This window comes from Danio rerio, chromosome 15, assembly GCF_049306965.1.
Source record: "Danio rerio strain Tuebingen ecotype United States chromosome 15, GRCz12tu, whole genome shotgun sequence".
Classification (NCBI taxonomy): Eukaryota; Metazoa; Chordata; class Actinopteri; order Cypriniformes; family Danionidae; genus Danio; species Danio rerio.
Genome location: NC_133190.1, coordinates 20,598,249 through 20,625,807, shown reverse-complemented (window position 1 = coordinate 20,625,807; position 27,559 = coordinate 20,598,249). Strand labels below are relative to the sequence as shown.

General features: G+C 40.4%; 2 protein-coding genes across 4 annotated transcripts; both read left to right on the top strand.

Moving 5' to 3' along the window:
- The first annotated feature begins 4,926 nt into the window (after positions 1 to 4,926).
- Positions 4,927 to 13,629, top strand: btr14 (bloodthirsty-related gene family, member 14). 3 transcript variants are annotated; one of them, XM_073923582.1, is made up of 10 exons: positions 4,927 to 5,773; positions 5,869 to 6,048; positions 6,168 to 6,233; positions 6,325 to 6,407; positions 9,177 to 9,706; positions 9,808 to 9,903; positions 10,003 to 10,236; positions 10,314 to 10,455; positions 11,656 to 11,682; positions 11,808 to 13,163. In XM_073923582.1, the coding sequence occupies exons 4-10, from the start codon at positions 6,392 to 6,394 to the stop codon at positions 12,335 to 12,337; spliced, it is 1,575 nt and encodes a 524-aa protein (XP_073779683.1). In that variant the 5' UTR covers positions 4,927 to 5,773; positions 5,869 to 6,048; positions 6,168 to 6,233; positions 6,325 to 6,391; the 3' UTR covers positions 12,338 to 13,163. The 3 variants fall into 3 exon arrangements, with proteins under 3 accessions (XP_073779683.1, XP_073779682.1, XP_073779681.1); XM_073923581.1 differs by having other exon boundaries at positions 5,717 to 5,773; positions 5,869 to 6,233; positions 11,808 to 13,629; XM_073923580.1 differs by lacking the exon at positions 4,927 to 5,773 and having other exon boundaries at positions 5,812 to 6,233; positions 11,808 to 13,629.
- tmprss5 (transmembrane serine protease 5) lies at positions 13,354 to 26,361 on the top strand. The gene is made up of 13 exons (XM_009291595.4): positions 13,354 to 13,629; positions 15,203 to 15,347; positions 16,601 to 16,699; positions 16,801 to 16,914; positions 18,392 to 18,527; positions 19,399 to 19,512; positions 21,037 to 21,080; positions 21,177 to 21,339; positions 22,564 to 22,748; positions 23,366 to 23,464; positions 25,685 to 25,827; positions 25,919 to 26,071; positions 26,151 to 26,361. The coding sequence occupies exons 1-13, from the start codon at positions 13,378 to 13,380 to the stop codon at positions 26,157 to 26,159; spliced, it is 1,656 nt and encodes a 551-aa protein (XP_009289870.2). The 5' UTR covers positions 13,354 to 13,377; the 3' UTR covers positions 26,160 to 26,361.
- Positions 26,362 to 27,559: the final 1,198 nt, after the last annotated feature.

Sequence of the window (27,559 nt, the reverse complement as noted above, 5' to 3'; positions counted from 1 at the left end):
GGCAGATCTGAGGGTTTCAGCTAGAGATAATCCGTCGCCCACGGGACCTCCCGCTCCTCCAAGCACTCCATCCAAGCTTCGGGCGGGGGAAGCGATCTGTCTAACAGATGGTAGCCCTTATGCTCGATGACACCGGAGACTAGACGTCCACCGTGGCATCGGAGGGTGGGCTTTCATTGTCCGATGATGGTCCAGACCCGCTCGCCCCCTCTGGGCAGGTGAGAACTGTCAAGACGGATCCTGAAACGGACATGTTAGCCGTGCTTTCCCAGACCGACTAGATAGGTGCTACGTAGAGGACCAGAGGGCGAAGCCTTCGAAGCCTCTCGTCGCCTTCTTACCGGAGGTGCACAGTGGGCTCACGCAGTCTTGGAGGGCACGTTGTCAAGATGGATCCTGAAACGGACATGTTAGCCGTGCTTTCCCGGACCGACTAGATGGGTGCTACGTAGAGGACCAGAGGGCGAAGCCTTCGAAGCCTCTCGTCCCCTTCTTCCCGGAGGTGCACAGTAGGCTCACACAATCTTGGAGGGCACTTTTTTTCCGCTCGTGCTGCGTGTCCCTCCACCCTCACCACTCTTGACTGTGGAGCGGCCAGGGGGTATGTGGCGATTCCTCAGGTTGAGCGATTGCCGTCAATCTTTGTCCGCGTGGCGCCTCTTCTTGGCGGGGTCCACCTCGTCTCCCGTCTGACAGGAGAGAGCAGTGAGAGAGAGGCAGTGAGAGAGCAGTCTGATGCGATGGGTAATGTCACCTATCGGTGGGACCGTAAGCCCGCTCCGCCCGCCGTACCATCCATATCTGCTGCTCCTCGTCGAAGGTGCCCGCCTAGGAGAGCTGCAACGCCCCCGCACACGCCTCTGGCGAAGCGAGCGCGTCGAGCACCTCGGAAGCAGGCAGCCACCCCTGCCTTGAGCGCCGCTAAGTCCGGTAACGGAGCGCGAAGCGTCCCTGGGACAGGTCATCTGGAGAAGAGGGAACTTGCTCTTTCCCTGCTGGAGGGCAGGGCCCCATTTCCAACGGCACTTTTTACTGCCATGAAAACATCAATAAAAGAGCACTTTTCCACTTCCCCGGATGTGACAGCCCGAAATCTGCCAGTCTGAGACGGGAGAGCAAATCTTTCGCCTTCAGCTCTTCGCGGGACCCTTGCGCTTCCCAGATCAGCACACCCACTCCGCGCTGCCCCACTGCTGATAGACCAGTGATTGTAGCGATGAGTCCATTAGTAAGAGCTCTGCCTGCCTGGTTAGCGCGGCCAGCCCTTCGAGGTGGCTCATACGCACAATCAGACTCAGCTATGCGATTCAGCTATGCCTTAGCGCCCCCTCGGCTCGCGGGCATCCGCATACTCAATTATCTCGACAACTGGCTGATTTTAGCCCACTCTCGGAGCAATTGATTATGCACAGAGACAAGGTGCTCTGGCACCTCCACCTGTTGGGGTTTCAGGTCAACCGAGAAAAGAGCAAACTCGCCCCCGTGCAGAGGATCTCTTTTTCTCGAGCTGGAGCTGGACTCAGTCACCATGGGCGCGCCTCTCTGGAGAGCGCACTCAGCTAATGCTGAACTGTCTGAGAGAGCTGAAATTATTTCAGAGGCTCCTGGGGCATATGGCATCCGCAGCCGCTTCACGCTGCTCGGATTCTCCATATGAGACCACTCCAGCACTGACTTTATGATCGAGTCCCCAGACGCGCATGGCACGCGCGCGCACACCGAGTCACTGCTACTGCGCTGTGTCGCCCGCCCTCAGCCCTTGAAATGACCCCTCGTTCCTACAGGCCAGAGTGCCTCTAGGACAGGCGTCCAGTTATGTTGTTTCAACAGATGCTTCCAGCACGGGCTGGGGGGCTGTGCGTTGCAGGCATGCAGCTGCGGGCCTGTGGAAAGGAACCCAGTTGCATTGGCATATCGTCTGGAGCTGTTGGCAGTGGGCTCTCGGCTCTCGGCACAGATGCACTGGCTCACAGCTGGCCTCAGGGCATGTGCAATTACGCGTTTACCCCAGTGAGCCTGCTCGCGCAGTTGCTGTGCAAGGTCAGGACGAGGAACAGGTTGCTGGTTGCGCCCCTCTGGCCCAACCAGACCTGAATGTCTGAGCTCTCCCTCCTCGCGATGGTCCTCCCCTGGCAGATCCCTTTGAGAGAGCACCTACTTTCTCAGGGACAGGCACTATCTGGCACCTTCGCCCCGATCTTTGGAACCTCCACGGGTGGTCCTTAGACGCGAGGAAGACTTAGGTAACCTATCGATTGCGGTGGTTAATACCGTCACTCGGGCTAGAACCCCCTCCTCGAGCACGCCTATGCCCTGAAGTGGAGTCTTTTCACTGAATGGTGCGTCTCTCGCTGAGAAGACCCCCGAAATTTGCCAGATCAGCGTTTTGCTTTCTTACACCAAGAGAAGCTGGAGAGCAGGCTGTCGCCCTCAACACTCAAGGTTACGTGGCTGCCATCTCCGCTCTCATGACACGGTGGCTGGCAGCACCGTGGGAGCGCATAACCTCATCATCCGGTCCCTCAGAGGCGCTAGGCGAATTAATCCCTGCCCCCCTCTCATGCCCTCTTAGGATCTCGCCCTCGTTCTCACGAGCCTGCGTCAGATCCCTTCGATCCTCGACTCAGTAGCTTAAGATTTCTGTCTCTGAAGACAGCTCTGCTAATTGCTTTGATATCGATTAGAGGGTCGGGGACCTGGGGGCATTTTTTGGTCAGTGAATCAAGCCTGTAATTCGGCCTGGCTTACTCTCATGTTCCTGAGACCCCGCCCGGGATATGTGCCCAAGGTTCCTACCACTCCGTTTTAATACCAGGTAGTGAGCCTGCAAGCGCTGCCCCCGGAGGAGGCAGACCCAGCCCTTTCCATACTTGTCCAGTTCGCACTTTGCGTATTTATCTGGACCGCACTCGGAGCTTGGATCATCTGAGCAGCTCTTCGTCTGTTATGGCGGTCGGCAGCAGGGAAGTGCCGTATCGAAACAGAGTTGGCCCACTGGATAGTGCATGCCATCTCTCTCGCTTATCAAAGCCAAGGCGAGCCGTGTCCCCCGAGAGTGCGTGCGCACTCCACTCGGAGCTTCGCATCCTCTTGGGCACATGCACGCGGTGCCTCTCTGACAGACATCTGTAGAGCTGCGGGCTGGCCGACACCTAATGCTGTGTTCACACAAGATGCGGAACGCGAGGATAAATTGCGCTATTCGCGCGTAAATAGCCGCGTGAACATATTAGGTTACTCGCTTCGTTCGTGCGTCAAACCCCGCTTCATTCGCATGTCAAATCCGCTTCATTCGAGTGTCAAATTCATTTTAGAACAGACGCGGACTCGCGTGATGGGCAGGGCTTCACTCTGCCCCTTGACTCTAGCTTCATAGCTAAATGGCTAACATGGATTTTATAAAGAAAATATCAGTGTTTATGTGCTTTATGAAGGCTGTAAAACAGTGTCGATACGTTTAGGGCCTTGTCTGAGTCCACTAGATTCTTTCAGAGGTGCATCCAGCTATGTGAGCCGATAAACTCCTCCAGAAACTGATCCTGGATGACGGAGGCTTTTAGTGGTGCTTCTGACTGGGCCAAGCCCAGTTTGATGACTTGATGTCGGTGTCTACTAGAGGATTTTCCCCAAGACACCATCAACAGGTTCTAAGTCACAATCACGCCCCCACAAGAGCAAGCTTCTGTTTGGTTAACGCAGCGCGAATGTCCGCTGAAGGTTAGATTTTCGAACTCGAGCGATTCACACTCCGTGTGAAATGCGCAAACGCTCAATTCGCGCGGCGCCATTCGCATGTATCGCGTCATTCACACCGTGCCTATCGCGCAATTTGCGTCATTCGCGCTGCGCCATTCATGCGTATCGCGCCGCAGGATGTCTGTTCGCGCGTGCCGCGTCTGGTGTGAACGCAGCATAATACATTTGCAAGGTTACAATCTGCGAGTGGAGCCGGTTTCCTCAAAGGTATTAGTAATCCTTGGTGATTGAGGAAATAACTCGGTGAAGGTGTTTAAACACGCTTGCTGCACCATTCTCCCTAACACGGAGATACGTGCACCTTTTTATCTGTCAGTAAAGTTCCCTGTCAGGTGAGCCCTGCAGATTCCTCCGAGACCCCCAGCACTGACTCAGCGGAGGAGTCACTTGCTGGCCCACTACGTTGTAGGTCTGCCCGCTGGTAAGCCCGCGTTTTGGGAATAGGTGCCCGCTATGCGTGATCCCCACCAGGCGATCCCATATGCTTGTTCAGCCATGGTGCAGTCCCCCCTCACGGGCGGACCCGTGTCTTCCCTCTCGCTAACCATCTTTTTATATGCGTACTCCCCCTTCTCAGGGCTAGTCCATATGTATTTTTGCCATCTTATCTGCTCATTGGGTAGCAGATGGCCTCCACAGCGTCCTCCCTATCGGGACTGCACACTTCCCAACGTACTGTTGTATTTTCCTAGAATCATCTAGACGCTTGCGACTTCCCAAAAAATATCTAAATCCATAAAACTTCTTTTGAAGTGTGATAAGTAAGGGCCAGGGACCACGTTGGAGGACTGCGCCTCTCTTTGATGCAGGAGCGCTCATGATATGCCTGGCTATCCTCTCAGTCATTATGGCGTTTTCCATATATTGCCCCATTCGTGGATTATGATTAAATCCACCAATAGTATTGAAGTTCCCCATCCGAAGGGGAACGCTCCGCTTACTAAAGAAACCCTCGGGAACGGAAATGCTATTTAGCATCGCCATAATGACTGTTCCTTGGCTGTAAGTTTCAGTCTCTTCAGCTTAAAAGGATGGCGTTTCCTTGCTTCACCTGTGCTTATATGCGGAGCTAATTGGCAATAAGTTCCAGGTGCGCAAGCTTACGCTGTTAATTCATTGGCATTTCATTGGCTTGTTATATACTCTTTCAGACAATTGGCTTTTTGAAACGAAATCTTCCATTCGTGGATTATGATTAAATCCACTAATGGCATTTCCATTCCCCTCCTCGGGGAACGAGGGCTACTTTAGTAACCAGACCGTTCTACTGTGTTAGGCTCTTTTTGAGTGTTTATTGAATCTTTAATTGTGAAACATATATTTGGGCTGCACTTTCTGAATATACTATGCTAAAATGCCAATATTGCCCAAAAACAATTATGGTTCATTAGGTTGTGGGGACCCCGGATTAATAAAGAGACTAAGCTTAAAAGAAAATGAATGAATGAATGAATGTTCTAAGTAAATAATTTTAAAAATATAAATTTTTTACTCAATTAAAAAAAGTATTTACACCTGAATTCTCTATATAGTAGCAACCTAAGTTTAACTTTTAATTATTTTATTTTACGAGTTCTAATGACAAACATAATATTCTTTAGCTAACATTTACTTTGGAAAAAAATAAAAAAACAAGAAAGGTTATAAATCATGGCATTATGTTAAACACTACATATTCTTGACTTATCTCTTACATAATTTATTGTTTCTTAAGCATGCATTGTTTTTTAAGCATGTAACCTTGATAAATAAAACCTAATTTAGTTACTATTCTGCTAAATATATTTGTGTAGCAACAACAAAACTGTAACTACAACTGTTCAGAACTGTTTAAATAATTTAGAGAAAAATACATAAAAATGAAAAACATTGTTTATTGTCTGTTTTTTATTTGATTAAATGAAAAGTTTAGAGCATTTCTTCATTAGTTTGGTATTACAACTAGAAAGCAGGTGCCAACATGTTCAGGGCGTGACAGCCACAGAAACTTGCAGTAATGCGATCATCATTACATAAGGTAAGATAAGGGTCCAATCAAACATGCTTGAAATACTCATACATACTCATTTCTCCCCAGTAATTTAACATCCAGCTGCGCTTGCTTCGCTCTAGGTGTACAAAGATAAAAAATGCAAAGAAAAATGGAAGAGATAGCTGCCACAGTTGTGCGGCACGTCAAAAGGATGGGAGGAGCTTTGACATCATTGTGCTTGCAGAAAAAGCAAAGAGTGAAACCAAACTAACGGACAACGATACGAAAACTGCTCACTATCTTCTTAAACAACAAAAGAAGTAATTAGAAAACCAACAGCCACATTTGAAACAAGCTAGCTTGAAGAGTTTGCTTTGTTGACATGATATTTAAGCTGTTTTGAGACGATTGGTTGTGTGAAAGGTGGCGTTTTTGTAAGATTTTCAGGATCCACTTCAGTACTACATGAACTGCAGTCGAAGAAAGCCAGAACTGAAACCTGGAGGTAAATATTTTGATAAGTTACATTTTATAAAACATGTACTGTGGATAACTCTGTGCTTTGTGTATTGATTATATATTTTTCATATATATAGGCATAAGGCGAAAAGAGCAATTGCAGACCCTTCACAATCAGCTAAACAGGTGGCCAGGTGGAGAAGTATGGAAAAACTAACAAGTCAGTGACCTAATAAAAAGCTCACATAAAAAAATATTGTACTTTATTCAATTATATTTCGTTAATCAAAAATTGCGGTGCTACAGTGACTCAGTGGATAGCACTATCGCCTCACAGTAAGAAGGTCGCTGGTTCGAGCCTTGGCTGGGTCAGTTTGCATTTCTGTGTGGAGTTTGCATGTTCTCCCCGTGTTCACGTGGGTTTTCATCCAGGTGCTCTGGTTTCCCACACAAGTCCAAAGACGTGGTATAGGTGAATGGGTAAATTAAATTGGACGGATGTGTGTGAATGGGAGTGTTGGGTTGCTGCTGGAAGGGCAACCGCTGTGTAAAACATATGCTAATAATAATAATAATTCCTTACACATATATAGTAATTTTCTGGACACTCAAATCGCTTTACACATATGGGGAATCTCCTCACCACTAGTGTGCAGCATCTACCTGGATGACACGACAGCAGCCATTTTGCACCAGACCGCACACCACACACCAGCTGATTGGTGGAGAGGAGACATGAGTGATGAAGCCAATTATGATGAACAAAGGGCAGTGGGCAGATTTGTCCAGGATGCCAGGATTAAAGTAGAGCTGTAATCGGGCCATAAAAAATTAGGCCCAATAGGGCCTGAGCCCGACAGAATTCAGCCCGACCCTGACATGTACATTTTAATTGACAGCTTTATAAACCTGAACCTGTTTATAGCCCGACATTATTCAAATGTGCACAGGCACACAGCTTTTTTGCCTTTTTAAAGAAAGAGTCATTTATATGTTTTAACATAATTTATTTGTAACAAACGTTGGCTATAGACCACTTGGAAGTTGGAACAAAGAAATAAAATAAGTCCTCTGTAACATTGTAACATCTCAGCCCTCTAAATAGGCCTTGGCACATACACTTAGCTTTTAAATTGGCCAATACACTAATAAAAATAAGTCTTTCCTAACAAATTAAATTAAAATAAATTCTAAATTATGATGTGTATTTGGCAATAACAAAATTAAGATAAAGGCTCTGCGAGTTTTGTTTAGCCACTTCTCTTCACAATCTGGCATTAAGGTGACGGTGAAGCTGAATTTTAAAAGAATAGCCTAATGCCAACATTAGCCTGTATACTCTGTCTACATTATGATTTTATGGTTTAATTAATATTTATTTAAAATTAAAAAAAAAAAAAAACATTTACTCACCAAGATTAGGCCACATGTTTTTTTTGTGGAGGAACATTATTGAATGCTCTGTAAATTTAGTGCAGTCCTGCACTCAGGATGGTGCGTTCAGCAGCACTGAACACCCTTTCACTGCTGCTGCTACAGGCCGAGATGCATAGTTCTGATCTGGCTAATTTTGCAACTTTTGGGTAGGATTGTTTGTTCATCATTTACCAACAAGAACATCCATTTAATTTTCCACAACAATGTAGCGAGTGGCCTCGTTATCTTCCCTGTCAGCTTGCACTGCTGTCTAGCGCTCCACCGTAATACACAGTGTATGAGTGACCGCCAAAATACCTTTGTGGCTAGAATGACAGGTTTTTTCTGAACTGGTGGCTGGCCTGACCACAGTCAAAATTCGTTCTTTTTGACTTCTCCGTCATCTTTTGTTTCACCTTTGCAGGGAGGGAATTTAATGTTGTAACAAATGATTTAATTACTTTCTCGCGCTAATCGAAAAGCATCACATGACGTTCATTTACTGCCACAAGCCAAGCCTGCCCCGGTCCGACCCCGTCTAAAATGATAGAAATTAGATCTTCAGCCAGGCCCGGATTGGCTAATCGGGAGGACCGGGAGCATTCCCGGTGGGCCGGTCCGTTTTTTGGCCGCGAGGGCCGGTGTCCCTAGTTCCAGAATCGGTTGCTCTCAGCAGTCATCACACTTTTTAAAAATTATTTATTTATTTACTTGACCACAGCCTTCTTATTCATTATTTTACCGCAGCTCTGCTCTTTTTATCTATTTTCCCGTAGCCTAGTGAGCAGGATGCAGGTTAATGATGATATAACTAGATAAGTCACCGTTTTACGTACAGCTGTTGCGGTACAGTGCTTAGTACGTTAGATTATGACGCGGCCAACCTGGGTTCGGTCCTTGTCTGAGTAACAATTTTTTTTTTCATTTTTATTGTTAAGACATAATACTGTAAGGGTTGCTGAACATTTTAAGTTCTAAAAGTGCTGTTTTCTCAAAATAGACGTGATAGTGTAATTAGAAACTGAATTGGAAATAACCTTATTTTAATATAGTCAGTGGTGAATTGAGGTGGGCCGGTCTGAGGCTTGAAACTCCAGGGCTGAAAAAGAGTCCCACTCCGGCCCTGTCTTCAGCTGTAGGTTAAAGAACATCCTGGGATTTTTTATTTTGACCACAGAGAGTCAGGAAGTCATTCGAAAGGCAGCGCTCACTAAGCAGTATAGAGTCCCCGTCACTATACTGGGGCATTAGGAACCACACAGACCGCAGGTTGGGCCTCACTAACACCACTTCCAACAGCAACCTAGCTTTCCCATGTGGTCTCCCATCCATTTACTGACCAGCCCTGCTTAGCTTCAGTTGGCGACCATGTGAGAATTGCAGAGAGCTATAGCTGCTGGCTGGATAAGTTAACTGTCCATTCCGTTGTGGCCACCCCTAATTAATACAGGAACTAAGCTGAAAAGAAAATGAATGAATGGATTCTAAAAGTGCTGTTTATTTTCTTCATGTCGTATAAATCAGTTCTAATGTAGCTGATATTTCTTCTTTATGTTTGTGTTGCTGTCTTTAGCTCTGTCAGAGGAGCTCCAGTGCTCAATCTGTCTGGATGCGTTCACTGATCCAGTCAGCACTCCATGTGGACACAACTTCTGTAAGAGCTGCCTGAACCAGTGCTGGAACAACAGTCAGACCTACAACTGTCCATTATGTAAAGAAACATTCAATAAAAAGCCAGAGCTCAAGATCAACACAACACTCAGACAGCTTGTGCAAGTCTTCAAGCAAAACGTTCCTGAGAAAACATCTGAAGTTCTCTGTGATATTTGTGATAGTGTTAAGAAGAAAGCCCTGAAGATCTGTCTGCTGTGTCAAAACTCTTACTGTCAAACTCACCTGGATCTTCATCAGAAAGTTACAAATTTAAAACACAAATTAATTGATCCTGTGTTGAATCTTGAGAACTATATATGTCAGAAACACGAGAAACCTCTGGAGCTGTTCTGTAAAGATGATCAGACATGTGTGTGTTTGCTCTGCGCTGTAACAAATCACAGGAATCACAACACTGTTGCTGTAGAAGAGGAGAGTGGTGTAAGAAGGGTATGAGTTTCTAACAATATTATGTACTTTAATCAAACAACTATATTTTTTATCAAGTTCAGTACATAAGATCTGTTTAAATGAACTGTCTGTAATTATAGTCTCAGATGATGGAGATGCATGCAGATTTGCAGCAGATGATCCACGACAGAATGAAGAAAATTCAAGACATCAAACACTCAGCACTCTTGAAAAAAGTAAGTATTCAGAGGAAATTATTGCAGATAAATAGGCCATGAGTTCATATTTTACCATATTTTTTTATTAAACATTGCATATGCTGATTGATTTTTTAGGAGACATCAGAGAAAGAGAAGGCTGAGAGCACTGAGCTCTTTGCTGATCTAATGAGCTGCATTGAGAGATGTCAGTCTGAGCTGCTGGAGATGATGGAGCAGAAGCAGAAAGCAGCAGAGAAGCAGGCTGAAGAGCTGATTAATGATCTGGAGCAGGAGATCACTGAGCTGAAGAGAAGAGAAGCTGAGCTGGAGCAGATCTCACACACTGAGGATCACCTGCACCTCCTACAGGTCAGTGTCCTTCTGTCTGCTCACATCACAGCACAACACTTCCCATGCTGAGGGATTTCTGCTCTCTCCTGCTGTAGATTTACCCAGAGCTGAGCAAACCTCCACACACCAGCAGCTGGACTCAAATCAGTATCAGTGACACTCAGCTGAGTGTGGAGACTCTGAGGAAAACTCTCCTTCAGCTACACGACACTTTGGATTACAAACTCAGCACAAGTGGTGAGAGAATGACAGATATATAATTTAAATTTACACTATCTACAGTGTCGGCAGCACGGGGGCTCAGTGGTTAGCACTGTTGTCTCACAGCTAGAAGGCCACTGGTTCAAGTCCCGGCTGGGACAGATGGCATATCTGTGTGCATGTTCTCTTCTTGTTGGCGTGGGTTTCCTCCAGGAGCCCCGGTTTCCCCCACAGCCCAAAGACATGCATTATAAGTGAATTGGATTAGCTAAATTGACCGTAGTGCATGAGTGTGTGCGTGAATGTGAGAGTATATGGTGTTTCCAAGTACTGGGTTCGGGTTCATTCAGCTGTGGCGACCCCTGTTAAATAAGGGACTAAGCTGAAGGAAAATGAATACATGAATGAATATCTGCAATCTCACAAAATCCAATGCCATATTTGTGTCTGACTGATCCTGAATCTCGTGATTACAGTGACAGTTTAGAGGGTTTGAATCTTAAAAAGGTGACTGATTTTCTTACTCTGTATGCAAGCTAATGTAATGTAATTATTTTATTTTTTTGATCATTTATCATCTATTTCTTTACATTTATGTAGTTTTATCTACTTATTATCATCTGATAAACAGTATTTTAGGCCTTTTTAAAGGTGTAATGAACACACTTTCTCTCCTCTCTGGGGTGTATTTATCAATCCATAATAGAAATACACATATACAGTTTGATCCCAGCACAAAAACAGTATGTTTATTCCCAAGTGTAAGTAGTTTATAGACAAAAATACAGTAAACCATCAGAAAAGGAGCTGTATCACATTGCTATTTTTCAAACTTTCAATTCATTCATTCATATTCTTTTTGGCTTAGTCTTTTTATTAATCAGGGGTCGCCACAGTGAAAGGAACTACCAACTTTTCCAGCACATGTTTTGTGCAGCGCATGCCCGTCTAGTTGCAACTCAGCACTGGAAAACACCCATACGCTCTTGCACACACTCACATACACTACAGCCAATTTAGCTTACCTGTACTGCATGTCTTTGGGGGAAACTGGAGCACTCAGAGGAAATCCGCGCAAACAGAAGGAGAACATGCAAACTCCTCACAAAAATGCCAACTGACCCAGACGGGGCTCAAACCAGAGACCTTCTTGTTGCGAGGCGTTTGTGCTGCCCACTGCGCCCCTGTGCTGCCCCAATCTTGAATCATATCACTTATTGTTATTTGCCTCCACAGTGCTGAAAAAGATGCAGCAACATTTGGGTAAGTTTTGTGTTGTGCATGTTCATTTTTTCACACAATAAGAGTTTAGAAACACATTAGATATTAAACACATTAAACTGAGGTACTAAGAAGATTTGATCTACTATACGTCTACTCTCTTTCAGTGGATGTGACTCTGGATCCTGATACAGCTCATCCAGATCTTATCATCTCCGATAATGAAAAACAAGTGACAGATGGAGATATTGAGCTTGAACTCTTAGACAACCCTGGGAGATTTGACACTTGCCCATGTGTCCTGGCAAAAGAGGGGTTCAACTCAGGGAGATTTTATTTTGAAGTGCAGGTAAAAGAAAAGACTGATTGGAATTTAGGAGTGGTCAGAGAATCCATTAAGCGGAAGGGAGAGATTACAGCTGCACCTGAGAAAGGATACTGGATTATAGTTTTGGGGAATGGGAATCAGTATCTTGCAATTGATTCTTCTTCTGTCTCTCTGTCTTTGAGTATGAAGCCTCGGGTTGTGGGTGTGTTTGTGGATTATGAGGAGGGTTTGGTCTCCTTTTATGATGTGGAGTCCGGGTCTCATATTTATTCTTTCACTGGTCAGACTTTCACTGAGAAGCTCTTTCCATTCTTTAGCCCTTGTAATAATCAAAAAGGTAAAAATGCAGCCCCTCTAATTCTCACCTAAAGAGACATTGAATATTTATAGACAGTTGAAGTCAGAATTATTAGTCCTCTCTGAATTAGATACAACTACTTGAAAATCTGGAATTGGAGAGTTATGAAACAATCCAAATATTGAGAAAATCACCTTTAAAATGTATATACTGAGGAAGGGTTTACAACTGAAAAATGTATTGTCTTTTGCACTCCTGCATGTGTATACTTTGGTGGACCTCTGACAAATAAATATAATCTTATAAATAAATATCATTTACGCGTATCAAATCCAAAATTCTGATGTTCTGGCACATTATGTCAGGCCATATGTAAAAACTCTAGATGTTTTTGAACAGCTCATTAAAGCTTGATAGACCAGTTTAAATCATGTTGTAAAATGTTGAACTGAACTGGTCCTTTCTCTCTTTTACTAACTTTGAAAGAGTGATCTATGCTCTCATATTCACCATGGCCACTCCAAAGTTTGGAGTAATCTACCTGTGGACATCAGAACTGCTCTAATACAATCCATTTTTAAATTTAGATTAAATCATTTTTATTTCATGAGGCCATTTTCTATAGATGGCAATTTATTTAGTGCAGCACATTGGTCAATGGTTGTGTTTTACTGTGCTCTATAAATAAATGGAACTTCCAGTTTAAAATAGGTCTCCAATAGGCCTTCAGTTCACTAGAGATTATTTCTTGATGTTAAAACTCAGTTGTAAGTTTAATATAGATGAATAAATATTTTCAACATGACTGTCAAAAGCTGTAAGTATACTGACTTTTTCTACTGAGTATGTATAATCTTTTAGTCTATTGTTAACAAATAAAGACAACCTGCAACACATAGAAACTTTTTTTCTGGTAATCACAAAAGCTCTTCATGATTCTGTTGTTATGCTTAAATGAGACTTGTCAGCATTTCACAGGTCAACTTTGTTTCCCAAAAGTTGTGAACTGTCCGGTTCAGAGCTCTACGGCTCAGCGGATCCTCCTCTTGGGCAGGTGAAGGTGGGGCTACACAGTCTGTATCCTATCAGTGACTGAGCGATTTCTTTGGAGATGTTTGGCTCTACAGAGGGCAGTTTAGGCAGCCATGACAGGCCCCATGACCCCCTTGGTAAAACAACGGGTTCATTCTTTGCTCCGCTGCTGACCTCATTGTCTCTTTGTGAAGTGAAAATCCAGCGCTGCATTCAGCTCAATGGTCTGACAGCTGCTGGTGTGGAGCATCTCTGCTGTGATGGAGGTGAGTTGATGAGAGAGTCCAGCAGCTGCTCTCAGGAAATCCCGAATCCCAACAACGAAAGCATGGTGAGTAACTTCTAGCAAACTCGCATACAGAAACATTACACTTTTCAAGCTGTTTGTGCCGTATTGTATGTGAATGACAGACTATTTCCTGTCATGAAAAATTGAACAGTTGCTGTTAGAATGATTCTAGTTGAGAACTTGTTCATGTTTACAGAATCATGTATGCTAACATGAAGGATTTATGGCTATATACTTAAAGTCAGAATTATTAACCCCCCTGTTTATTTTTCTCTAATTTCTGTTTAACGGAGAGAAGATTTTTTTCAGCACATTTCTAAACATAATAGTTTTAATAAGTCATTTCTAATAACTGATTTATTTTATCTTTGCCATTATGACAGTACGTAGTATTTTACTTGATATTTTTCAAGACACTTCTATACAGCTTAAAGCGACATTTAAAGGCTTAACTAGAATTATTAGGTTAACTAGGCAGGTTAGGGTAATTAGGCAAGTTATTGTATATTGATGTTTGTTCTGTAGACTATTGAAAAAATATATAGCTTAAAGGGGCTAATAGTATTGACCTTAAAATGGCTTTTTAAAAAAAATTAAAAACAGCTTTTGTTCTAGCTGAAATAAATCAAATATGACTTTTTCCAGAAGAAAAAAATATTATGACACACTGTAAAAATGTCCTTGCTCTGTTAAACATCATTTGAAATGTAATTAAAAAAGAAAAAACAAAATTCAAAGGGGGGCTAATAATCCTGACTTCAGCTGTGTATAATAATTATATAAACAAATCAAAGTGTTGTACATTTCCACAGTTCTGACAGAAAGTGACAGTAGATTTTCTCATGGAATTTACAGAATTTTGAGCCAGTCTTTCAGTCTATTTGTTAACTTGTTTATATTATATTAATTAATGTAATATTATTGAATAATATTATGTACAATAATTTATTTACAATATACAGTAGCTTGTAAAGTAATCTTGTAAAGTTTCACCTGTTTAAGCAGATTTATTATATGATAGTCTTTACCTTTGTTTACCAAACAAGTGGCTCTAATTGGATTTGCACTGTAAAACTTACATATTTAAAAAGTTGATATAGTTTAATGTCATTTGTTAAGTTTTAAGTTACTAAATAAATCAATCGTAATAACTCTGTAGACAAAAATGTCCTAAAAAAAGACAAAAAAAAACAAAAAAACAAAGGAGGTAGAATTCAACTTTAATTATCACAATTGTATTGTTCAGTTGATAGCACAATCTAACAACTTATTACAATCTCTTTAGATTTGACTGTATAATTCTAAAGGGACATTTACAGCAAAACAAATTCACAAGTGTTGTATTATATCTGAATGCGTAAATAATAAAAGCTGACCTCATATAATGGATCACATTTGAAAGTTATTCAGTTTTCTAAGTAACATTTGCAACTTCCTGGTTGTTTTTACATGAATTGGATGAGTGTGGTTATTTTCATGCTATTTTCATATAAAACAGAGCAAGCAGAATTACTGTTCTGAACACAAAAGTACATATTGCTTATTTTACTCTAAAACGAATCAGTACCTTTTTTGTCTGACACTGCAGTTGATAATATCAGTGGTTATATTACAGAGTCTCAGTAGAGATGCGGTGGCAGTGATTGAGAACCCTGTAGTGGTCAGACAGTCTTTTCATCCAGAGAGTCTGCAGGTGGACATGCTCGAGACAGACCAGAATAACCACAGGTGCCTCAGAGAGCTGCAGTTTCTCCATCCTGGTTAGTCTGTTACTAACACATATTCGAAAAGGCTTAGCAGATTCATGTTTGAACATACATTTTTAAATGTAGTTTATGGTGGCTTGAGAAAGTTGAGAAAGAGATACTACATAAACTTACTATTCTTCTTCTTCTTGCATTTCCTCTTAGACCGTTCTACAACCGTACTACACCCCCAAACTAACACCAAACCTCCAAACTAGTCTGACTCGGGTTGCTATACTTTTTCAACTGATCTGATTTTCGGTTTACCGAAAACTGACCCGGAAAATTCGGAAAAGTACCATAAACTTAAGATTGGACCAAACTTTATGACCTCATAACTTTGCGCCAGACTGTCATACAGACTCAAAGTTGAGCTCATTTAACTCAGACTACCAATCTGCCAATCACTGATGACCTTTCAACTTTCTAGCCACACCCTAGCAACCACTTACGGCACCTTAGCAACTGTCCCATAGACTTCCATTGTAAAAACTGCCATTGACTTTACATAAGACATACTAACAACAAACCAATCCATACTAGCAATATACTAAAAACATACTAATCATACTAGCAACATGCTAATTCATACTGTAAACATACTAACAACATGGAAATTCATAATAAAGTCACACAAACAACATGCTAGTTTATACTTGAAATATGCTAGCGACATGCTAATTTACAGTAGAACCATGCTAACAACATGCTAATTTATGCTAGAAACATGCTATTTCATACTAGAAGTCTAACAACTACTCAGAACATCCTAGAAATTGCCTAGCAATGCCTTAGCAACTGTCTAGCAACTACTCAGAACACCCTAGCAATAATTTTGCATTGACCTAGCAACCTCTCAGAATACCCTAGCAACAACTTGACAACAACCTGAAACACCCTAGCAATGCCTTAGCAACTGCTGAGCCACCACTCAGAACACCTTAGCAACTGACTAGCAACACCTAAACAAACAGTCAAATCACCATAGTTATCTCTCTAGGCCAACTGCTTCAAACTTAATAATTACTTCAATTATTTAAAGCTACATCAAACTTTTAGACGAGGCTTACTCAAGTCACCATAAAGTTTGTCTACAAACTTTACTTTTCTTTACGTTTTGTACTTTGGTCATTAGCTCAATAATTGACCAAAATTGACCTGAAATTCGTATTGGTTTCAATTTTGAACTTCAACTGCATGGATGTGAGTCTTGTTGTTGTGTTTTTGGAATAACTGTTGAGAAATGTTCTTTTTTTTTCTTCAAATAGTGTCTGGCAAAGTGTCATCTCGTAAACTAGTGAGAGTGTTTGCAGCTCTGTGTGTGCTGTGTCTGCTGGGAGGTGTTGTGGTTGGAGTTTGGTTCATAGGTAAGATTTGAAACAGTTCAAAAGCTTTGGTCAACTTTTGTGTATTTATAATGCAGAAAGTTCCTTTATTTCTGCTGTGAACGTTTAATGTCTTTGTCTAGTGAAATTTCTCTTAAAGCCAAACTTATCTCAGAGCCCTGCGAGCCTGGGAGACACTAAGGACACGTCCTTCTGCAATGTGACCGAGGACATCTCTGTGACAGATCCCAGGAAAGGTATTTACCTCATGCATTTGTGTTTGTACAGGTAAACAGCGGAGCGGACATTCATTCAAAATCACTGCCACAAACAAAGTGGCATAAACAATGCCTGTAGTGGAAGCTGTGACAAACACATAAACAAGAGACACAAACTAAAAGCATAGGAACTACATATGATGGGTCACAGCGTAATTTACAACTAACTTCAATATGAAGAGTTCTGATGCAAAAACCTGTAAATGCCATCTGAAGTTTTCTCCTAAAATTAGCATTTTTCCCAGCCTCCCATGTTTATGTTGAAGTATTTCACTTTAAACAACATGTTTTTTTTTCTGGAAAAATATTCTAAAGTAGCTGTTGACATGGGATTGAACCAGCTTTTGGTTAAAACTCAAAGAGCACAAACATAAAAATAAAGTTTTGTGTAATAATATTGGAATGACACAAGAAGAAAGCACTGAACTACTGAAATTCAACTCAATTCATTTCAGCTTTATTTGTATAGCGCTTTTACAATGTAGATTGTGTCAAAGCAGCTTCACATAAATGGTCATAGTAACTGGAACAGTGTAGTTCAGTTTTTAGTGTTTATGTTCAGTTCAGTTCAGTTTAGCTCAGTTCAGTGTGATTTAATCATTATTGAGAGTTCAAACACTGAAGAGCAAATTCATCGATGCGTAGCTCTACCAATCCTAAACCATGTTAGCCAGTGGCGACAGCGGAGAAATGGGTTTATTACTTTTATATAAAAGGCTTTTTTGGTTGTAGCAGCTTAAAGACGCTTCTCTTGTGGAGAATGAAGTCACATGCATTGCTCAGGTGTGATTTTTTTCAATAGAGTGTAAAAATCTTGATGGTTCTGTGGTTCTCGTCTATCAAATCTTAGCTTTATTTTGTATTTTCTATTGGATTTAAGTCAGGTGATTGGCCGGGCCATTCTACAGCTTGATTTTCTTTTTCTGAAAGAATTTTCATGTGGTTTCTTTTTCTGAAAGAATGTTTCTTTGGCTGTGTTTTGGATCATTGTTCTGCTAAAATGTCCAATCTGGTTTTTTTTCTCCATCATCTTGATAATGTAGATGCTGGACTGAAGAAGCGAATATAAATTTACATTGATGAAGGGCTGAAGGTTTCTAAATAACTACTGAAAGAGTTTAGCTGCTTAATGGGCTTTCAATGCCTTTCTACCCCTCCCTTTGTTCATGTGTTCAATATTTTTTTTCCTGTGTTATTTCATTTTATTACACATAACTTAATTTGTAAACTAATTTGTTTTCTTTGCATATAGATCTCTTTGGTTGTTATCAACATCTAGTGAAAACTTCAAGCCAACAGCACCTTTAGAAATATGTTTTCTGAGAAAAACGGTGATGTGTCGAATACTTATTTTCTCCACTATATTACATTAATGCATTGTTTCCCATAATATCAGTTCTGTCCGCTGTGCTGCAGTCTGTTGTTTCAGGAATGATTTTGACTGAATGGGGCTCAGTGTTTTACAGGATCAGTGCTGAGAACTCACTTCTGGAGATCCAGCTGGAGAAGCTGCAGACGTGGCTGCCTGTCTGTTTCGAGAGGTGGAACTCGTCTCTGGGAACACTCGTATGTCGACAGCTGGGCTATCTGAGGTCAATCACACACACACACACACCTTCAGCTCTCAGCACCTTTCATTTCACTAGCAGCTGTGTCTGTTTTCTGTAGGTCAACCATTCATAGAGCGTCTGTAGTGTTGAAATGTTCTTTGAAGTTAGTTCTGATTCAAAGCATGACATACAAGCTTTTCAAAGATTATTAAAGAGATGGTTCACACACAAATGAAAGTTCTGTCATCGTTTACTCACCCTTTTGTCACTACAAACTTGTACAACTTTATTTCTACTGTGGAATGCATATACCATACTTTAGGTCATATTTTGAAGGGTACTGAAGTACTATGCAAGTGTGTGATAATAATAATAAATAATTCCTTACATTTATATAGTTCTTTTCTGTACACTCATGTCACTTTACACATTTTTTGGCCGGAATCTCCTCATCCACCACTAGTGTGCAGCATCCACCTGGATGATGCAAAGGCAGCCATATTGCGCCAGACCACACACCAGCTGATTGGTGAAGAGGAGAAAGAGTCATGAAGTCAATTATGATATGGGGATGGTTAGGTGGCCAGTTGGCAAATTTGGCCAGGATGTCTCTTTTTATTAATAGAGCCCTAGCTTTGTGTATACGACCAAAGCAACTTTCAAGAAAAGTCTACCACATTTTGATTTTGGATACACCCCAAGAACTATAAAAATGTTTTGCCTTTTTGCATCTCAAATTGTGGAGCATGGTTTAATCCCCAGGGAAGTAAAAAAAAAATTTAAAAATTATATATATATATATAATTTTTTTGGAATGACATGAGAAAAAATGATTGATGCTGAAATGCTATATTTATAGAGTTTTATAAAGAGTGGTTAGACTTATGATTGATCAACTAGTCTCTCTTTTTAGATTATCAAAGCACAAGGGAGTGAATCTGACTGATATCGGGCCGAATTATACAGATGGATTTGTCCAAATCACCTCAGAATACCAAAGCAATTTGGAGAGCTTATGGCGCTTCAGGTAATCCAAAAAAAATACAGATTGTTTTAGTTGTCATATTAACTGACTTTGCTTTTCTAAAACCTTAGCTGACACAAATTTAGTATATTGTAAGGGCCTTTAAAGTAAAAGTTCACCCAGAAATGAAAAAAGTGCTGTTGATATATTCATCCAAAGGCCATGCAAGATGTACAGTAGGTAATCTGTCTATTCACTAGAACATATAGAACAAATATTTTTAGTGAAACAATTTTAGTGTTCCTTGCTTTTTCATAAAAAGCAAGTCAATAAACATATACAGGCAACACTAAATTAATACGTAAAACAAAAAATAATATACTTGATGATATACTGAGGTCTTAGGAATAGAATGTTCTCTGTTTTATATAGACATGCATATTGTATAAAAACATCTATGTCTTTCCTCCATTGTTAACAAATAATGTCTGTCTGCTCACATGTAAATTCCCAGATAGCAGGCAGTAATCGGCCCGAGCTCGGCTGCCCTCAGGCGCACTCATTATGTGACAGAAAACTCACGCTTCAGACTATGATAAGCCTGCAGAACAGGGGTGTCAAACTTAATTTCTGGAGGACTGCAGCCCTGCAGAGTTTAGTTCCTGTCGTGCTTCAACACACCTATTGATATACATCAAACTAGCCTAAGGCACGCAATTAATTAGTTTGATCAGGTGAGTTTAATTAGGGTTGAAACTAAACTGTGCAGAGCTGCGGCTCTCCAGGAACCTTTGACAGATCATAGATTATGATGTACTGTAGATCATAGGACATAATGCAGTAAATTTCGTTTATTTTCTTGCACAAATTTGTCATTTCACTTCATAAGACCTTGATGTATTGTCTGTACATCTGGATATCTGCCTGTATATATTTAAAAATCAATGTGCCTGTAACCATTAACTTGCATTTAACAAAAGATCACAAAAGACTTTATTATTATTAGATTTTAGCAAAAAGAATCTTTAATGTTGTACAAAAAACAAAGGCTGCGTCCGAAACCGCATACTTCCATACTATATAGTACGCTAAAATCAGTATGCGAGCCGAGTAGTATGTCCGAATTCATAGAATTCGAAAAACAGTATGCGAGAAGTACCTGGATTACTTACTACTTCCGGCGAGATTCTAGAGTGCGCATCCCATGCATGCTGCGCTATCCCATGATGCCCCGCGAGTAAATTCATGAATGGGAGTAAAGCGATGCAATTGACGCAGGCAGGTCACGTGACCATGACAAAATGGCGGCTGTAGTACGTCCAAATTCCATTCATACTTTTTTACATTCATACTGTATAGAACGTACTTTTCTAACGGCCGAGTAGTACGTTTAAATTCAAATGCAGTACCTACTGAGTAGTAGGCGGTTTCGGACGCAGCCAAAGTCTTCTACTTGGTGTACATTATGGCCTAAGGGTAAATACAAGCAAATTGTCAATTTTAGGTAAACTCTCTTTACAAAAGCCCTGTTTTTGTGAAATTGGAGGCCATAGACACTCACACTCTGCCTTTTTCTTACTACTCCAGGGGAAGCTGTAGTACAGGAAAGGTTATAGCACTAAAATGTTTTGGTGAGCCTACCTTTAACATAATCCTGAAATAAGAGATAATATCCACATACCATGTCAATCTGCTGCTAAACGCTTGTTATTTGCTTGGCTATATAGAGTGCGGCACCAGAGCAAAGTTACCCAGGATCATTGGAGGAGTGGAAGCTGCTCTGGGCCGATGGCCATGGCAAGTGAGTCTCTACTACAATAACCGTCACATCTGTGGAGGATCCATTATCACCAACCAGTGGATAGTTACAGCTGCTCACTGTGTGCACAAGTAAGTTGAAAACATTTACAATCACTTTGGCTTAAATTTATGGATGAAAATCTGCCATAAAACAAAGACAAATCAAATGGGGAAAATGGTAATAACAGTAACTATGTATTTTTTGTGAGACTCACCCACTGTAACTGTGTAGTTGTTAACAATAGCGCTGGAATGTGGTGTGTGCTGTGAGTACAAAAGATACAGGATTAACTATGTAATAAGCAGTGCAACATTATGTATAAATAGTTATATATATTTATACAACAGTTCTGTCTGGATCTCGAATCTGATTGGCTGATAGCTGTGATATATTTAAGTAAAATCAGCATCCGTACAGCCTCTTTACCCTTTGTGTATCACTCCGCCCACATACAGCCAGCAGCAAGCAGACACTACAGTTTGACAAATATTACTGCGGTTAGACAACAAAATGTACTTTTGAGGCTTTTTTAGTCGACAATGTAGTTGTTTTGATTGCAACTATGCAGTTTATTTGCAAGAATAGTGCCTATTTTCAAATATTTACAATTTCTGAGAGCTCATCAGCAGCCAAAGACGGTTGACGTTGTCTATCCACAAGATGGCGCCAGAACCGCATAATAAGCCCTTGCTCAGTGTGTTTTCCTGAGCGCGAATAAAATGCTGAAAAACTAAAGCCTCGTGGTTTTTAAGGTAGACCGGATAAAGTCAATAAAAAGCTGTAAATAAGAAGCTGGATTCAGCCTTGTCCCTCCTTATCGCAAACACAACAGCAGTCTGGTGAGAAATCTCTGTACACGGATGTCATTTCATGTCACGTTCAAGCTTATAATCTTAAAATGTGAGCAAAATTTGCTGTTTTGTCATCACCTTAAGGGGGTCACACACCAGAAGTGCCGCTTCACGTTACGCTATAGAGAATCATTCAAATACTAGCTCTAAAGTGACGTTGGTGAATTAGTAACGGCTTCTGCTGTTCTGACGTCAGCTGCATTTGTAAATGAATGGCGGAAGAAAGTAGTTCCTAATACAAAAGGGTTTTAGACTCTGTCTGATTTTCTTTTTTATGAACAAGATTGTGCTGTCGAACTGTTGTATAAACGCAATATCACACTTGTAGCAGTGTGTCTTGGCTGTATATCAGCACTGAGGGGCGCTAAGGCACGCCTCCCACCAGTGCTGATATACAGCCATAGCACACTGCTACGAGTGTGATATTGCTCATATATCATCTGACTTGCCTTCTTATTGAAGTTACAGGCTACCTCAGGTGCCCAGCTGGGTGGTTTATGCAGGTATCATAACCAGCAATTTAGCTAAACTTGCTCAATACCAAGGCTTTGCTGTGGAGAGAATCATCTACAACAAGAATTACAACCACAGGACACACGACAATGATATCGCTTTGGTGAAATTAAAAACTCCACTGAATTTTTCAGGTGACTAGTTCTTTATTACTTGCATATAAAGGTTGTGCTGAACCCTGGGTTAACTCTTTATCCAATCACTACTTTTAATCTTGGGTTAAGGATTGTTTCACTTTTTTGGGGGGTTATGAAACAATACCCGAAAGGAGTAATAGCATTTGTTTTGTCCTGGTAACCCTACACAAATTTCTACAGTCTTAGAAGCTTACGTGCTTTATATATAAACTGTTGTTTCAGTTTTTGAGGGGGAAAATGTCAGAAAAAGTATGGAAAACACAGTAATTGGGTGAAGAAGAGGCCATTTCACTGTAATCTTTAATCCAAAAAGCCTATTTATGGACAAATATACTGTAGATGGCTTAGCAATTTAAAATTTGAGAATGCTTTAATGTAAACACATTGTGTACTGCTGTACTAATAACACTGACCCTGCAAATATAGAAAATATTAATGTTAATGCAGTGTATGAATACCAAAGTTTACTTGTTAACCCCAGGTATATTATAAGCAAAAATTGTAATATGAGGTGAGATAACCCAGAATTCAATGCTCTCATGATTTATAATAAATAATTTTTTAACTGAAGTGTGAATAGTCCTATACTATGTTATCTCTTTTTATATGTTTAGACACTATCAGACCTGTGTGTCTACCGCAGTATGACCATGATCTACCAGGAGGAACCCAGTGCTGGATCTCTGGTTGGGGATATACACAACCGGATGATGGTAATGTTCAGTTGCATAGTTAAATGTGTATCTGTCTGGATTAGGTTTGATTTAGGCCATGACTGAAACACACTAGACACACTATAATGGAGAGCTTAACTTAAATGCAAATGACAGCAGATTCCAGAACCAAAATCAAGTACAAAGAAAAGTCCATCAATTAATCCCAAAAGGTAACTCCGGATATGGCTGCAAACAGTTGATACAAACAATTATGAGAGGATGCAGATAGGATTATATTAGTTTATGCTTATACATTAACATACCCTTATAGAATCGGCAATATGCTAATAGTTTTAACTAAATACAAGAGCTCATAAAAATGGCATTTTACCTCTGTACTGTTATTTCACTTGGGCATTAACTGATTCACAAACAAAATGGGAAAATGTATATGTTTAAAAAAATTTTTAAAAAGATTTTATAAAAATTATTATGTTTTAATCTTAATATAATACTGCAGCTACCAGGATTATCAACACAGACTGTGTCGTTTCATTTCACAGTTGAACATAAATTGTGCAGTATTATTTTAAAATATTAGACTCAAAGAGCAGAAAGATCTAGTCACAGTTCGACCTTTAAGCAAGCTAGCATCCTAAAATCCAATAGTATCTGGATGTAGCCTTTATGATGCAAGCTGAGACTGCATATCTCAGTGATGCAATGTCAGACACGATGCACTCAACTGAGCTGGTGACGTCACTGTAAGGAGTAGGATTAGGGGTGGGGTTAGGTGAGTGATTAAAAAGCAAAGCATGCAGCTCAGATTGCACTGGCACTGCATCAAAGATATATACACTAGATATCGCATAGGGACCCTAATCATGCGTCAATAGCGCCGCCACATTGGTACAGTGCTCTCAGGACAAATGTCATTCAACCGCACTAGTCAAGACAGTGTTATTACGTGAAAATGCGGGACTTTAGCGCTGTCTACGGGTGTAGAAACGAGCAAACAAAGAAATCAAAGCACAAAGGCAGAACATTTCATAGGTAATATTAAGTTTTTTTCTGTTTTTGAATGTTCTGAATTTTTGTGCTAATCAGGTAACGTTATTGATGATAACAGTCACTTACTGCATTCACCATAAGACAAAGCAGCTCCAACTCGCACTAAACACTCGGCTTATGCTAGTTTTGTTGAATAACATCAGCAAACAATGCAAAAGAAATATGACAACGAGTTGCTGCACTGCCAGAAACGTGTATTATTGTCGGCTAACGTTAGTGAAAGAGTCGTTCGGGGGATTCATTCACAAACGAGTCACTCCGTCAGTATGAGAAGTGAAAGCAGGAGAGGAGCTGTGTTTCAGGACATGATTAGATCAAATTTAACAGGGAGGGTGAATAGTACATTTCTGTACACACAAACACAAGCTTTTTGTCAGGAATGCCCGTGCGGTCACTGATCCATCAATGTAGAAAAGTGATGTAAAATTATAATTTTCTTAATTAGAAAAAAAAATTACATACTAACATCCAGGAAAACTCCTGATCATAGATATATGTGTATATGTGTATATATCTCTGGCTTTGGATGGCCACAGTCCTCCACTGTACATTGGTCCTGCATTCATTTCAAAGGAGCGCTACCCTGTAGCAAGATGGCGGCGCTATTGACACATTCCGTCCAATAGACAACAATAGGCCAGGCGACATCTAGTGTATATATCTATGGCACTGCACCAGGTCCCTAAAAGAGGGGGGAAAAGGGTGTAAAAAAATTCTCCCTTATCTACTTGGCATCGAATTAACCAAAATGTGTCCAAATACCAGACGTAAACAAGGCCTAAACATGAGCAGAGATGTACCTACCTACAGCAGATCATTTAAACAAATGAGGCAAACAAAAATGTAATAGGCAGAAGTCAGAGAGCAAGCACATGTAAACAAGACTAATAAATCCTACCATTAGGAAAATACTTAATAAATTAATACCTAAAAAGACTGGAAATAATGGTCACAACGTGTTAAACAATGAGTAAATAACAGAGCAACAGACAACTCGCAGGTTAAAGTTAAAAACGACACGAATTGGCGGGAAACTGAAATGAAACGCAATGAGGCCCTCTAGTGGATAAAACAACTCCATAATAACTTAAGTTTATGAGTTCATTTGAGTTCAATACTATTCAAAAATTTATTTGAGTTAAAATCTGTCACAAAACATTTTACTGTTTGTATTTGTAATTGTATTTGTATTTTTTTTTTCACAAGTTCATATACCAGAAGTTCTCAAAGAGGCACCCGTACCTTTAATAAGCACAAAGAAATGCAATAGCTCTTGCATGTACAATGGAGAGATCACCTCTCGAATGCTCTGCGCAGGATACTCTGAAGGAAAAGTAGACGCATGTCAGGTGAGATCAATGCTACTCAAAATGTTTGGTACAACATTATGGAATTTCTATATGCGTAACAAGAAGCGGTAACGAGTCTTCATTTCATTAGGGGGACAGTGGTGGTCCTCTGGTTTGCCAGGATGAAAATGTCTGGAGGCTGGTTGGAGTTGTAAGCTGGGGAACAGGCTGTGCTGAGCCAAACCATCCAGGAGTTTATACCAAAGTGGCTGAGTTTTTAGGGTGGATATATGACATTATAGAGGTGAGTATATGTGTTTCAAAAGAGATACGTAGCTCAAAACTGAAATACAGTTATCTTCATTTTGTATTTCCTGTTGTAGAGCTACTAAAGGCTGACGTTTGAAAGTAGAAGAGAAGAACGTCCTGACCCTTTTTTTAAAATAATGTTGCCTTTTATATTATTTATTATATTTTATTACGCAAAGCCTCAGTATTTACAACAATGTAAAGATTGTTTGTTATTATTTGTTTGGTGTTGTGTTACTCAAGATAATTGTGGTTTTACAATAAATGTTTGACATTTACAAAAGGGTACAATGTGATCTGTTCTGTTCTCTTTTTGAATTGCTTAATCTTAAAAGCTTATGTTAGTTCAGGTGAAAATGGTAAAGTATTTATGTGTTTATCTGTGTAACAGTTGTTACAATATTTATATTTGACCATTTCTGGAAAGACTAATCAAGTGCATGGCATTAACACAAATCTATGATGTTTCAGGATCGATTTAATCCTTCAACTACCCCACCAAGAAAAAAATGTTTGGATTACATTTCTTAACTCCTAATGTAACTGGTTAACACACTCAATGCATTGTTTTCAACACATCCTCTAATTTCTGAAACGTCAGCCTCTACCAAATGGTTGATATGTCGGTTTATGGTAAAAGTACCGGTCTTAATACATCTACTATGAAAAATCTGAAAATATGAAGTGTAGGACTAATTAATTTTTTTAAAATATTCAATGTTATTCAATGAATGCTAAATCACCTTTTTTGTTTGAAGTATGGGCAACGTGGTGGCGCAGTAGGTAGTGCTGTCGCCTCACAACAAGAAGGTCGCTAGTTCGAGCCTCGGCTGGGTCAGTTGGCGCTTCTGTGTGGAGTTTGCATGTTCTCCCCATGTTTGCGTGTGTTTCCTTGAGATGCTCTGGTTTCCCCCATAGTCCAAAGACATGCAGTATAGGTGAATTTGGTAAGATAAATTGTCTATAGTGTACTAGTGTGTATGGAGGTTTCCCAGAGATGGGTTGCAGCTGGAAAGGCATTCGCTGCGTAAAACATATGTTGAATAAGTTGGCGGTTCATTTCACTGTGGTGACCCCAGATTAATAAAGGGATTAAGCCGAAAAAGAAAATTAATGAATGAATGTTTGAATTTCTTTGAAGTATGCCATAAAATATTTCAGATTCTCATTTGACATGCTTTCTCGTTTGTTTGTTTGTTTGTTTGTTTACAATAAAACCAAAATCAAGTGATGCTTGTGATAAACATGATGCTTGTTTGATTTTTATTTTTTTATTTTTTGAAAACCATTTGTGTAAGCCATTATTTAAAACAGATAATCTATAAATGACTTTAACAGTCATTCTTTAAAAAAGTTAAAACATGACTGACTTTCAGCCATTTACAAAGGTGGTTCTTGAAAATGTGTGTTAAATGCAATGCAATACAATACACTATATATATTCACTATAGGATAAAATAAATAAACCAACACTACAATTATT